We start from the raw sequence: 13,605 nt of genomic DNA, 5'->3' as shown, positions 1-13,605 counted from the left end.
GATGGAAGTTGGAGATCGCTATGCAGTTAAGTATATACTACTTACGTAGTTGGCGTGTGGATAGATAAGGGGTTTCGCGGTCCGTCGGATAAACTTTCCGAGAATAGGGGAAGTTGACACGAAACTTTTACCTCGAATATAAGATTTCCACGCGTATCAACAACGATACAAATTTCATTTTCACGATCGAACGATCTCCCCTCGAATCGTCGAAGTTTCGAATGTTGGTTGTCTTCGAAGGGACGCGTTATACGTTTCCGTCTACGTTCACTCGGATCATGTATGGATAAAGGAGATGGTCACGAGCGATATATAATTCTATAAGGGAAGAGCGAAGGGGGTAAAACGAAGAAGGGAATAAAAGGATTTCCGCCAAAAACATCGCTTTTTACCCGAACTATAGACGAATTATTTGGTCCGGATAGCACGGGAAAAAGGAAAGATCGGAAATCGTATTTGCCATTCCCATGATTATTATTTACCTCTACCCGCCACCACGTTTCATTCTTTCGTTCCTACTTTTTTTCTTTTTCTTTTCTCCTTCTTTCTCCCCCTCCCCCCTCCCATTTCTTTCCCCTCATCAGCCTTTTTCCCTTTTATAGATGACCAATAGCGTGGGTCGAGTCGGGGATGAATAGGATGCTCCTTTGGGATCCTGCATTCCGCCTTCTAAGAATGCACTTTTCTGCCCTGAGTGAAATGAGCCGAGCTAATTTTCAGATCCTTGCCCCGAGATCGAGACCGACTCGAGAGACCGACTCGTCTCCACGGAACGAAACGGATCCGTGCTGGATTGGAAATAATGGTTGGAAAGAAAAGGAGTAAGTTTACCGAGCACGACATCGCCACGATTCTCGCAATTCCCTTTCAACCGGATCGATTCACGGCTCCTTCCTCCATCCGATCGGCGAATCGTCGAATCTCTCGAAGAAGGAGAAGCGCGCGTATCGATGCGATCGAACGAAGATCCCATCCCCGGATTCGTGCGTGTGGGATCATTGTCTACCTGTCGCCATTACGTCACGCTTTATCGCGTTAATCTCGAAGGATTTTCGCTTCGATCCCTCGAAGGGGATTACTCCTTGTGCCGTTTGTTTGTTCGTCGACGGGACAAATCGAAGCGGAGCGCGTGACATCGTTTTTTCCCTCTCGGATTCCGTCTTTTTTTGTTGTCGTTGTCGTTGTTGCTCGACTAGAAATTTTGGCGCAATTTTGATTTTTTGCAACAGCCAGAAGGAAAAAACGAGATCTCGCCGAGTTTTATCGCTCGGCCGGGCAATTTAAAAAATTGGAATCAAATCAGTTTTGAATATCGACAGAAGGAAATCCTTTCGTGGCTTCCCATCCTTCTTCCGGCGAGCGTTTTATTTCGATTATTTGGAAAAGGAAAGAAAGGAAGAAGAGATTTGAAATACATCGCGACAAAGGATCGCGTTTCTTCCTCTTTCAAATTTATTCCCTGTTATTTTTATTTCCAAATATTCCGAGATTCCTCGTTCGATGTATTCCACGAGGGGAGGGGAAAAAAAGAAAAAAATTAATAATCCGTTTCTTGCGATCAGAAACAATCGAGAATAGATGGAAACGACCACCCTCGCGGCCAACTTTCAGGATCACGGTCTGAGAATCTGGTTCCGGAAGAAAGTTTCGAGTCGAGGGAAACTTTTACGAGTTTAATATAAATTTGAGAAAAGAACCGCGAAAAGGAAGAACGAGGACGAGATTCGATTAGCGTATCACGATCGACTCGACTTGTTTTAACTTTTCCTCGAACGTTCCTCGAAGAAAATTGGGAAATAATTGGCATGTCCTCTTCGATCTCATCCAGTTTTCCTTTCTTCTCTCGCGTTAAATAACCCCGTTAAATAATTTGCTTCATCATTTGATCCCCGAGGCGTTCCGCGTTTACGCGCCAAGAAACTTGGAGATCTGGTTGCCAACCCTGGATGATAATCTACGTCGAAAGGGGAGGAACTCATTAATATCCGCCGTTTAATATTTTTTGGCAAACGTCCAAATTTATCTCGAGATTATGGCTGGAGAAGAGTATGCTCGATGCGTGGCACGTCAGTAAACCAACGTCCCCCCGGATATTAACTGGAAACTGTGTTACGCGATACTGCGAATTTTGAAACTTTGTTGTTCGCACCGATTTACACGACGAAGTAACTTGCCCTTAATTTTGTCATTGAGAGCTAACCGTTTTATCGATGAAAACAGTTTTCAACAATTTCAACGGTTTCCAGAGTGGAAAGCTCGCGCGGATCAGACGCGTTTCAAATATTTATAAGGCGGTGAATGAATGAGAATTGCAAGTTCCACCACCTTTAAAACATTCTTACTTAATGTCGCGAGCATTAGGGCATCGTTACTTACGGAAGAAATACACGAGGAAGCTTTGAAACTAGGTCACCAAGGTTATACAGGGGTATTACCAGCGAGTAAAGAAAATTGAAAAATGCCCATCCACTGCTCGAGACTCTTTGAAACTACTTTGGAGCAGCGAGAAGAATTTGGGAAGAGGAACCGAGGAAAATTGAATTAAGAATTCAAAGGTTGGACGACGATTCCTTCTTCTCCATTGTATATCCATCCCTTTTCCTTAATACCGAATCACGGATTACATCGCACGTACGTTTCACTTTTACTTATCGACATTAATATCCATTCTCGACCGAAAGAAATCGGAGATCCGAGTCAAAATGTTACATAAACCTATTCTTCTTCCCTCCACCTCCGTAACATCGACGAGTCCTCGAGTCTCTCTCTTCCTCGAGAGACGGGATACGCCCCAAATAAAAAGGGGAGCCAATGGTGGTGGGCCGAAGGAGGGGTCCCACGCGAAATTAAAATATCCTTGGGTCGTAATGATTCGGGGCACGGGTGGTAACAAAGTACGCTGCGTCTCTAACTTTTTGTTTGCGATACGTTCGATGTTTCGAAACGAAGGGTGGCACGGGTCCAACCCCTCGCAAGAAGGGTGCGGATCCAACCCTTGGAAATCAGCCGGACATATGCTGGAACAGAGAGAGACACGCGTATTGTATTATTCACGAGCGGCTCGTGATACAACCTTACCCTCGATTTTTAATACCGGGACAGTTCCGGCCTCCTCCTCGCCTTGGTAACATCGTAATGGGATTAGTCGCGTTATTAGAGGTTTGAAATCAAGGGTTTATACTCTCTCTCTCTCTCTCTCTCTCGATCTTTTCTCAAAGACCGCTTTCGTATCGCGTTTGATTCGTTTGCCTCGAATACTTCAAATGGATTAACGCGAACTCGTTAACGAAGAGAGCGCAATGTTAAATCGTCGTTGGAGCGACGTTGATTCGAGAAAAACAAAAAAAAAAGGGCACGAATCGAGGTGTTTGTTAACGCGTTAACGCGAACGTTGTCATCGTTATCGCGCAGGACACGGCGATTCTCGTAGAGCAGGTGGCAAGGGTGGAGCGCGTTCGAGTGCGGGAAAATGTGGGACGAGGCGGGAACCGATAGCCCTCGAAAAGAGGTATCGACGTTAAATATTAATTTTCCGCTCCCTGAACACACCACGAACGCTCTCTATACACGCCGACACGGTCGATAAAGCAGCCACGTAATAATCAAAAGATTAACTCTACGTTTCTGCTAATAAGTCGATCGAGGTCCGTTCGACACGGTTCGTCGTTCCATTTCGAAGAAATGGAATATCGAAGTTGCCAACGGATACAATGAAACTCGAATTCGTTGGCAATTTTCGGAAATAACGTATTTCGGCCAACGTGAATTATTTTCACGAACAAATTTAATATTCCCCCCTTCCTTCTATTTCTTGAAAGTATGCGTATTCGCGGAATCATTGGTGAGCCCCGTAATTGGAACCTGGCCTCCCATTTTCATCGATCGTGCACGTTCAAGAGTTTGCATAATCGAGATCGTTAAAATTCTCGGTCGTAGAAATAGCGAAACTGCGCGATACTCTTCTGAATTTTAAAATTTCATCGATGCTTTGACAAATATTTATTTATTATTTATCTTCGATTCTTCCGACCGGTTGACACGCGAGCGAGGCCATTTATCGAGATATATACGGAATAATTTAACGACCGTGAAAAAAATGTGGAAACGAAATTAAAGTATTACTCGCGAATTAAACAACGGAGACGGATCGTTGCCCAAGCATTTTTCAAAATTCGTGGGATTATTATTCGTTCCATCCGAATGAAACCAGAGGCAAATTTTATCGGAAGCGTAAACGATCGTGGAACAGATGCTTTCCGGAATTCTTCGATGGAAGAAAGAAAGGAAGAAAGAAAAAAAAAACTGTTCGTTCCTCGGATTCGAGTTGGATCTTTCAAGTTATTGAATATCGATGCGAGGAGAGACCAAGTTCTCGTACGAGAGAAAGGCGAGAAGAATTTTTTAAACCCATTTTTTTTTTTTCCCTTACTTAATCGACAAAATGCTTTTCCACACTTTCCATGCTCTCAACGAGATTATTTATCGCTTCCTTTACCTCGCTTCTTTCTCTTTCTTTTCTTTTCATCTCGTTGAAATGTAAACCGATCGAAAGTTTCGTACGAAATTAAGGAAACGTTACCTGGAAAATTTTCCCTTCACGAATGTTTCCATCCTGATTGCCCTAAAACGCTCTCCAATTTCGTCCTCCTCGCGCCAACCACTAATGACGCTTTCTTTAGTCACGTTGGATTACCACTGTGCCGTACTCCTCCCCCTTCCTCTTATCTCGATTGCCCGAGCAGATTCTTCGACACGTTTTCCGACGACGAATGAAACGATCATCATCGCGCTTATTATTCCTATATTTATTTATAGAAAAATAATTAGATAAGAAACTCGAGAAACGTCAATTACTAGACTGCACTAGATCGCAAACAAAGAAAAACAAACAAAATATTCACTTCATCCGAATCCCGTACACGCATAAATCCGCCGCCGTGTTTGGTTTCCGCCGAATTTAAAATCGTACTTGAAAATCATCGCGAGAAACGAATGGGAATAATAAGGAGACGGGAAAGTGTGCGGGGCCAGGCCAATAATAGCGGAAAGATGGGAGTATGTATGTATATACACGGGGAGTATAAAGTTTCCGGACGTATTAGCCACCCGTCGAATTAGCGTTGCGAGAAAATGCCCTACTCGGTGTCGATCCCAGGGGAGGCGGCGATCCCCGTTTCGGTCCCCGCGCGCGTTTAGGGTGAATCGAAAAGGGGGGCACCCTGGAGAAAAGGGCGGGGCCCTGTACAAAAGGGGGCCCCAAGGAAACCAACCCCTGGGTGGAGTTACCAACCCCCGTCTATATATATATATCTTGCGCGCCGGTTTCCCGGGGCGCAGAGGACGGTGTACCATCGAGCCGCGAGGATCTCTCGGTTTTTTTATTTCGAAAAAAAAAAAAATCTTTCCGCGAATCTTTCTCGTTTTTTTATCGTTCGTCCTCTTAACGAGTTATAGGATCCTCGATTCGAACGATCGGAAAGAAATTGGAAAGTGATATATCACGGATTGGATCACGAGCAGATGAAGGATCGAGGCTGTGAATCGAAGGTGAGAGATCGTGCGGAACGACGAGGGTTCAGTGGCTTTCGGATCGTTTAGTGTTTCAATTCGAGTGTCGTCGCAACTGGAGGAGGAGAAGCTCGAACTTTCGACAAATCGAAGGGATAAATTGAACGACGGTATGTCGCGAAGTTTCCTCGTCGACTCGTTAATCGGCAACAACTCGCCGCCCGCCTACCCTTTACCGTATTACGGCAACCAATTGCCGAGTTACATGTTCAACTTCTTCAACCTGGGGTTGGGCTATCAACCGATAAGGCCAGTGCCGAGGCCACCAGCAATGCCTGTCCCGCTCCCGATCAGCCCGCCCGCTTTGGCCAATCTACGTCCGATACCCGGCCAGAGCCCACCGTCCCCTTTGAACACCTCTGCGAGCAGACTCTCGGGTAAATCTCTCTCTCCCATTGATTTCTGTTAACAAAAAAACTTCTCGTCTCACCGTTATTCTTATTATTCTTATTATTCGTAGACGTTTCAGCGGCAGGAGAATCGCCGTCGCGCAACAGCACCCCGACGCCGCCTCCCAAGTCACCCAGTTCCATCAATAACAGCTCGAAGAGGATTCGAACAGCGTTCACGAGTACCCAATTGTTGGAACTGGAGCGGGAATTCGCTTCCAACATGTATCTGTCGCGGCTCAGGAGAATAGAGATCGCTACCAATCTGAGACTGTCGGAGAAGCAAGTGAAGATCTGGTTCCAGAATCGTAGGGTCAAGTACAAGAAGGAGGATCTTCCTTCGGGCCAGAGTCAGAAATGCTGTTGTCTTCGAACGTGCGGCAAGAGGAAGGAGGGGTGCGGCGAGGATGGGGTCGCGAGTCGGAAATGCGGGCAGGATGAGGAGAGATCGGCGACGAAGAACGAGAAAATTGAGAAATCCGTGGACGCGGCGATCGGCCAAGTGGAGGAAACGTCGAGGATGGCGGCGGATCGTTCGATCCCATCTTTGCCAACCGACAACTCGAAACGATTGCTACGGGAAACGGAGGAGAGATCGAACGTTGTTGGGCTTTCGATCGGTTACGACGGGGGGAACAACGTTCACGGTTTGTCGAGAGGGTTGAAGAGGAACTTGGACGCGGAGGAAACGGAGGACAAGAAGAGACGGATCGATGGATCGCTTTATCAAAACTCGACGATTCAAGACACCGTTGTCGCGCCTGTGTTCAGGGGTGTAGGATGCACGAAGCACACCGTGGAGAGGATCGTTAATTCGTAGGAGATAAGATTGGAATGGAAGGGAAGAAGGATTCGCGTCTTTTATTCGTTATTGCGATCTACGTAAGTCTTGTAAATATTGTATATATATATATATAATATATTTTTGTACTTGATAGGAAGAGAAGGAAGGAACGCTGTATACGTTTCGAGGAAAATAAAATTGATCATTGAAATTTGATCTCGATGCGTTTCCACATTGAATACCCCTCGTTATGGAGTATTACGTTCTGTAATACGTTACCTTTCTCTTACCACGATAAATAACGTCTTATGATTTTGTTTCCCTCGTGTTAGCTCATTCACGTGTATACACGACGACACGATGATCGTAATTTCATTTGAAATTTATTTCACGATAATTTCCCAATTTGGAACGATAATAAATAACGATCGTATGTAAAATACGCGTTAATTTAGAAATTTACGAAAGAATTTATATGGACGCGATGAACGAGCGACGGTCGATAAATATTTCATAATGTAAAACGGTGAGGTGATTCGTCGTGTTATTGCATAACATTCGTAGGCCAGTGAATCATACGATTATACGAGTATCGATTCCTCTGCAAAAATTATCATCGAACGAAAAAAAAAAAAGCAATTTGATCCGTTGAATAGTTTGCACAGCACAACGTAATAGTTGTTTATGTCAAAAAAAAAATTGGGAATATTTATCGGTTGTACGAATCTTCGTGGGGAAAAAAGCGTCTCTCGTTTCTCTCCCCCTACAACGAATTGACAGGATTCGAGTGAGAGGTCGTCCATCCCAATAATAATAAAACCGGGAACAAATTTTCAATTGTCAATTGGGAAATATATACGGAAAAAATTCACGGGCGGAATATTTCATCGTGGATTATTCGTGATAAATAAAACACGGCCATTAATTAGTAAATATGGATACGTGAAAAGGGATTATCGTCAGGAACCCGTTACCAATTACCCCGCCCATTTTCCGATTCGATTGTTAAGCCGCGATTATAAAACGGAGAAGACGAGGGATGAAAGAGAAGGAGGAGAAGGAGGAGTAGGCAGCAAAGGTGGCAAGGAACGCAGAAAAAGGGAGAATCGGCGATGAACGGGCGCGTCATTGTCGACGTGAAATCGGGTGTGATGCCGTAAATCCTGGAAATTTGTCAAGAGGCCCCCACTTTGGGTCAAATTTAAGGTAAAACGTAGTTAATGGCGTTAAGGACGAGCGACGACGACGACGACGAGGAGGACGACGACAATGGGCGGAGGCACTCTCGCATCCTCGTCGATCGACAATGGGACACTTGTGAGCTCGCGCTGCGGGTGACCGAACGAATGAAAACCGGCTGTCTTTTTTTCCTCCGCCACCAGGTTTCAGCTCCCATTCACGAATCCTCGACGATTCTCGCCTCGGCTTCGTACTCGGGGCCCTCATTCATCCGCGGCCAAGAATGAGCGACCGTTTAAGGGAAAAAGTCGGAATCAAAAAATTCAGTCAGGTTCGCGCGCCTCCAACTTTTCTTTCTCTCTTTTCTTTTTTTCTCAGAGAGAGAGAGAGAGAAGAGGTTTCAAAGGATCGGTGATCCTCTTTGATTCACCGGTTCGGTTGCGAATTAATTCGCTGCTCAATGTTTTTAACGGGGGCAACGGTTGTTTCATAGCCTGAATTTCGATGGCCGGAACACGCCTCGAATCGATCGGGCCTCGAGGTAACGTTTCGCTATTCACCCGCCTCGAGTTTTTCCGATAAGTTGAAAAATTACGTTCGCCAGAAGGAAGAAGGGATTTGGAGAAGAAGTTGATCGGAATCGCGAGGGAAATATCTCTGTTTCGCGGCATGTGTAACGATCCACCGCTCCCTCCTCTCGTTCGTGTTTCGCTCGTTCGACTCGGGACACAAAGGGAATTGTTTTTCCTTCCTCGCACGCGAAAGTAAGAGATGAAAGGGGGTAGGTATATACCGTAGTTGTAATCACATTATCGCTTCGGCATGCACCGAATTTCGTCTCGTTCTCGAAAATACGATTTTCTTGGGTCACAATCTGCTTACTCAACTTACCTTTCTACTGCGAAACAACCACGCGACGTGACAATCGCAAACAGATCGTGACGGAAATTATTGCGATCTCGAACGTAAACTTCGAAATAAACAACTTTCTTTCATCGATCATTTTTCCTTTCGTTCTTTTATCCTTTTTTCTTCTTCTTTCGATCATTCATCGAAACAGATTGAAAACAGATTTCCATTGATCCATTTCCAAATGATTCATGCGAACGTAAATTTCGAAATAAAGATTACAACTACTTTCTCTCATCGATCATTTTTCCCTTTGTCCTTTTTTCTTCTCTTTTCGATCATTCATGGAAACAGAGCAGATTTCCATTTCGATCGGGTCGAGCGGGTTCAATCGAGCGCCATCGAGGCGAATTCCGTGTATCGAGGCAAATGATTCTGCGAGCGGTGGCCGGAGCAGCAATTCAATTTTCCGGATCCTCGGCCGTGTACAGGCCTCGTCACGCCTCGAATTCAATCCGATCCCGATTTAATGCACCATACGAGAAGCCAACTCCTTTCGATCGCGAATCTATCAACGCTTCGAGCAAAGTTTTAAAGTTTCGACCAGGTCGGATAGACGAGGAGAGGAAGAAAGAGGGGATGATCGCGAACAAAATTTCGAGAAACGAAAATCGACAAGGAGACGGACAAATTTTAGGAGAAGCGAATTAACGAAGGATTCTTTCTTGCGCTGTGAAAATTGATCGAGCCGCGACGGAGGAGAGGAATATCGCGTTATAGAGAGGAAACGTGTATCGCCTCATTGGCGATAATTACGCGGTGTTGATTACTATTGGAATTGTAATTAAACGGCCCGTTAACCGTATCGACGCGGCGTGGAAGACGATATTGGAATCGATTCGGAGGATGTTCTTGTCTCGCGATCGGTTCAGATGGATAATTCAACCCAGAACGAGAGAGTTCGAAACGATCGTAAACGCTGTTCGCACGTTGCTTCTATTCGATTGGATCGCGCGAGACGAGGTATCGACGAGTCGCGGTGGAGAAAAACTGTGCTCGTTCCTAGACCTATTCGGGAAGGGAAGGGAAGGGAAGGGAAACGGCAACGGTTCTCGCGCGTGGAGAAACGGCGGGGCGCGGAGGAGAGAGAGAGAGCGTGAAAGGGAAGGGAGAGGGGAGGCGAGGCTTTCCTGTTTCCGGAGCGCTAATTCATTTCATCTTATGCGCGGTGAAGAGGCGCTCGATCAAAGTTGAAAAGAGTGAGCGCGACAGCGGCACTCGAGTAGCGGAATGGCGGGGGAAAGGCTCTCGTCGAAGAAGGGGGGGAGGTGGAAGCACTCTGGGCGGCGGTGACAAGACGAGAGTAGGAACCGTGGCGCGGCGGTGCGGGCACTCGAAAGTTGAAACCGTTTTCTCGTGTTTGCCATTGCGGACGGACAATGGCGAGGCGCGCGGTTTCAACGTGAATGCAGGCAATCCCTTTTTAACGTTGTCGCGCCACCAGTACCGTAACGAATTTTTTCTTCCTCACAAAGGCGCGCTTCTTCTCCGCGATACGCGGACAGAATTCCACCCGGTCTGGAATCACCGTGCCTCATCGTTGTTTGTGCGCACTTTCGAGTTACGATTACGAGGATTAACGTCTCCTTCTCGTGGCTCGTCCATGATCATTTTCGAATAGAAGCGTATAACGACGAAATTCATTTCTCTCTTCTTTCTTGAGAAAATCGGGTCGTTAAAATATTTACCGTCGATCTCTTTCATCGATCGTTGATTAAACTTGATCTCCCTCGATCGTGATGTCACGCTATCGCCTCTATCGACGAATATATATATATATATATTCGTCGCGAATAACCAAGTCTTGGAGCCTTCGACGATATTTTTTACCGCCCGGATTAAAACTCGTATCACGTCTCACGAGTGAACGAATACGAATCTTTACAAAGAAGGAATTATTATGGATGGTTGGCGCGGTCACGCGCGCTCCATTTTGTCCCCTCTTTCGAAACGCGTCTTGACGAAGGCATTTCGCCGCCTTACGATGACTGTGCAACAAAACCTAAACGTTTCGAGGGAACGTTGGTGGAGACGAACGGCGCAGCTTTCTCATTGTGAGGCGGCCGCATTGTCCGATCGACTGCCACTCGCCAACAACCGTAAGCCACCGCAGCTACGCGCACTGTGCTCGACCAATGACACGAGAATAATTCCGCTGCACCGCCCACAACAACACGGGCAACATCTTTTACCTGAATTCGTTTTAGAAAACGCTACACACCTCGACGATATTCACGGGGCGAGGCAACTTATACCGCGACAACTTGTCATCGATGGAAACCAATTTACTCGAATAGGGGAAAGCATTCCAAGATCATTCGTCTCGAATCGTTTCGCGTTTACCCGAGTTGATAGAATTAATCGTTCGTCCCAGTTTATTACAATGTTATTCTACTTTTCCGTTGTTATTATTAGCGGAGGAGAATTTCATCGCGAGAATTTGCTCAACTTGGACAAGTGAGGATCCGTGGAAAAGCATCGAGTTTCGGGTGGTGACCCGGTTTCCCTCAAGTTTCCCTCGGAGAAGAATAATAGAGACACGGTTTCGACGAGTCATTAGGGGATCGTTACACGTGGCAGGTGCCTTATCGCTCTCCTCGAGCGCCGTTTGATTTTCTTATTAAACCGTGAACCACGCACGCGTGTCCCACGCATCTGCGTTCTGCCTAATTCTGCCACCCAACTTTCAGGAAATTAAGCTTCGTCGATTCGATTTGTAACCGTAAAACGTGGCCGAGCGTGACGATCGTTCTGGCGCCGAAGAGTTAACATTCCACGAAAATTAAAAGGAAAAATAGGAATGGATCGTTGCGGCAAATTTGAAGAAACGGACAGAAGTGAAAAGAAAAAAAAAAAAGAAAAAAAGAAGGAGAATAAATTTTGAATTTTCAAGATTTCAGATTCGAATTAAAGATCGTTTGTAATAATATCGGGATAGATTGACGTATTTATATTTCTCCACTTGTCTCTTTTCTTTTCCCATGAAACTCGTTCTTTCTGTTTGTTACGATCCACTTTGTATCTACTCGCGAGAAACTCGAATAGAAATTCTATCGTTGGAAAAGAAAGAGAATGCAAACGAGACGTCTCATCCTTTCTCATTTTAATCGTAAATAGAAAATAGATGCGCAAACGATTCGTACGTATATATATATATATATATATATATATATATATATATATATATATATATATATATATATCTGGTCTGGAGACGAGTATCTGGAAGTTACGTGATAATAAAATAATAAAATTATAGAAATGCGAACGTGCATCTGCCGTGGCGGATGATATACGAGGCAGACTCGCAATTGTTTAGCCTCGTCGTGGTTGGTTTGTACGCGATGATACGCGAAATATTCGCAAATTGTTACGAATGCTCGACGCGTCTAAATTTTATGCGTAATAAATGTAATAAACGTATGCAGAGAGGCCGATGCAATTTTCGTTGCGTACATATAATTTCGCGAGTTACACACGGAGAACAAATGTTTTTAAAACTAATTTATATTTTTTAAAAAAATTAATAATTATTAAATAAATTATTCTTTCGTTCTCTTTTTTTTTTCCTCCTCTTTTATTTAACATTCGCACGATTCGAACGTGAAATAATTCAATTTGAGAATGGTCGCGAAACAATCGACGTTAAATTAAAAGCACGAACCAACTTGATGGAAATAATGAAAATTCATTCGCGTGACTTTTTTAACGTACTCTTTGATCGTAAAAAAAAAAAGCTTGTACTTTTAATTCGTATAAAATGTAATCGTATTACGTTTGGCGGAAGAGATAGCACGAGTAAAAATAAAAAAAGAGAGAAAATACGTGAAAGGGGAGGAGAAAAAAAAAACGGGCTCAGCCGGGATTTGAACCCGGGACCTCTCGCACCCAAAGCGAGAATCATACCCCTAGACCACTGAGCCTGTTGTGAAAAGTCTCACTTATTACGGCATGTAACCGGTTGCCGTAACACAATTTCGCGGTTTGAAGATTAAATTAATCTCAACGTTGATTGTGGTGTTTCGCGTTATGAAATGAACTCTCTGCATCGATCGATCTTTTAATCATAGTAATTAAAATCGCAGCTTTGACGTGTAATTTCAATTTCTCTGCGGTTAAACGTGGATACCTGTGCGTATACGTGTTTATATTATATATATATATATATAAATGAAACACGAGTAATATCGTAACAATTATTTGATTAATATTATAATTAACATTTCTACCGATTATTTGTCAATATTTCCACGTATATTTGATTAATTAATCTTTTCGTGCACGAAGATTAGGCGTAAAAATAGAGAGAAGAAAATCGCGAATGAAAGTGCACACGACATCTCAATAGAGACAATGTACGGTATATGTGTGGCATGTACGAAAGCTTCTTTTCAAATTCGAGAAGATATTCTGACGCGCTTAGCAACGAGTAACGGTGCAACGAACTTTCGAGTATAAAAATATACTATTGCATCACGTGTCGATAATCGCGCGTATCAAGTGTCTGATAATCTTTTTTTTACGTTGCAGAATGTCGATACATCATTGGCAGTTAGATCATCGAATAATTCGATTATGATCCATCCGTAAGATGTACCTCGTTTTTTTTTTTTCTTTTCATTTTTAATTCCATCGTTATCGCGATATTCCCTATTTAATCGAATAAGCGGATGAAACTGTTCGATGCTTCAATTTCTTAAGAAACTAGGTCGAATCGGTTGAAAACGATTGCGAAACGAAACGAAACGAGCGGAACTCCGTTTCGAGATTAATAGC

General features: G+C 44.2%; 1 protein-coding gene and 1 non-coding gene across 2 annotated transcripts; one reads left to right on the top strand and one right to left on the bottom strand.

Moving 5' to 3' along the window:
* The first annotated feature begins 5,680 nt into the window (after positions 1-5,680).
* Positions 5,681-6,777, top strand: LOC100867541 (uncharacterized). The gene is made up of 2 exons (XM_003696941.4): positions 5,681-5,945; positions 6,029-6,777. The coding sequence occupies exons 1-2, from the start codon at positions 5,681-5,683 to the stop codon at positions 6,775-6,777; spliced, it is 1,014 nt and encodes a 337-aa protein (XP_003696989.2).
* Positions 6,778-12,680: 5,903 nt separating this feature from the next.
* TRNAP-UGG (transfer RNA proline (anticodon UGG)) lies at positions 12,681-12,752 on the bottom strand. The gene has a single exon. It is a non-coding gene; the product is annotated as a tRNA-Pro (tRNA).
* Positions 12,753-13,605: the final 853 nt, after the last annotated feature.

Source organism: Apis florea, unplaced genomic scaffold (genome assembly GCF_048593485.1).
Source record: "Apis florea isolate Af1SG1 unplaced genomic scaffold, ASM4859348v1 contig_2495_pilon, whole genome shotgun sequence".
NCBI lineage: Eukaryota > Metazoa > Arthropoda > Insecta > Hymenoptera > Apidae > Apis > Apis florea.
This window is presented reverse-complemented; position numbering and strand designations above follow the sequence as displayed.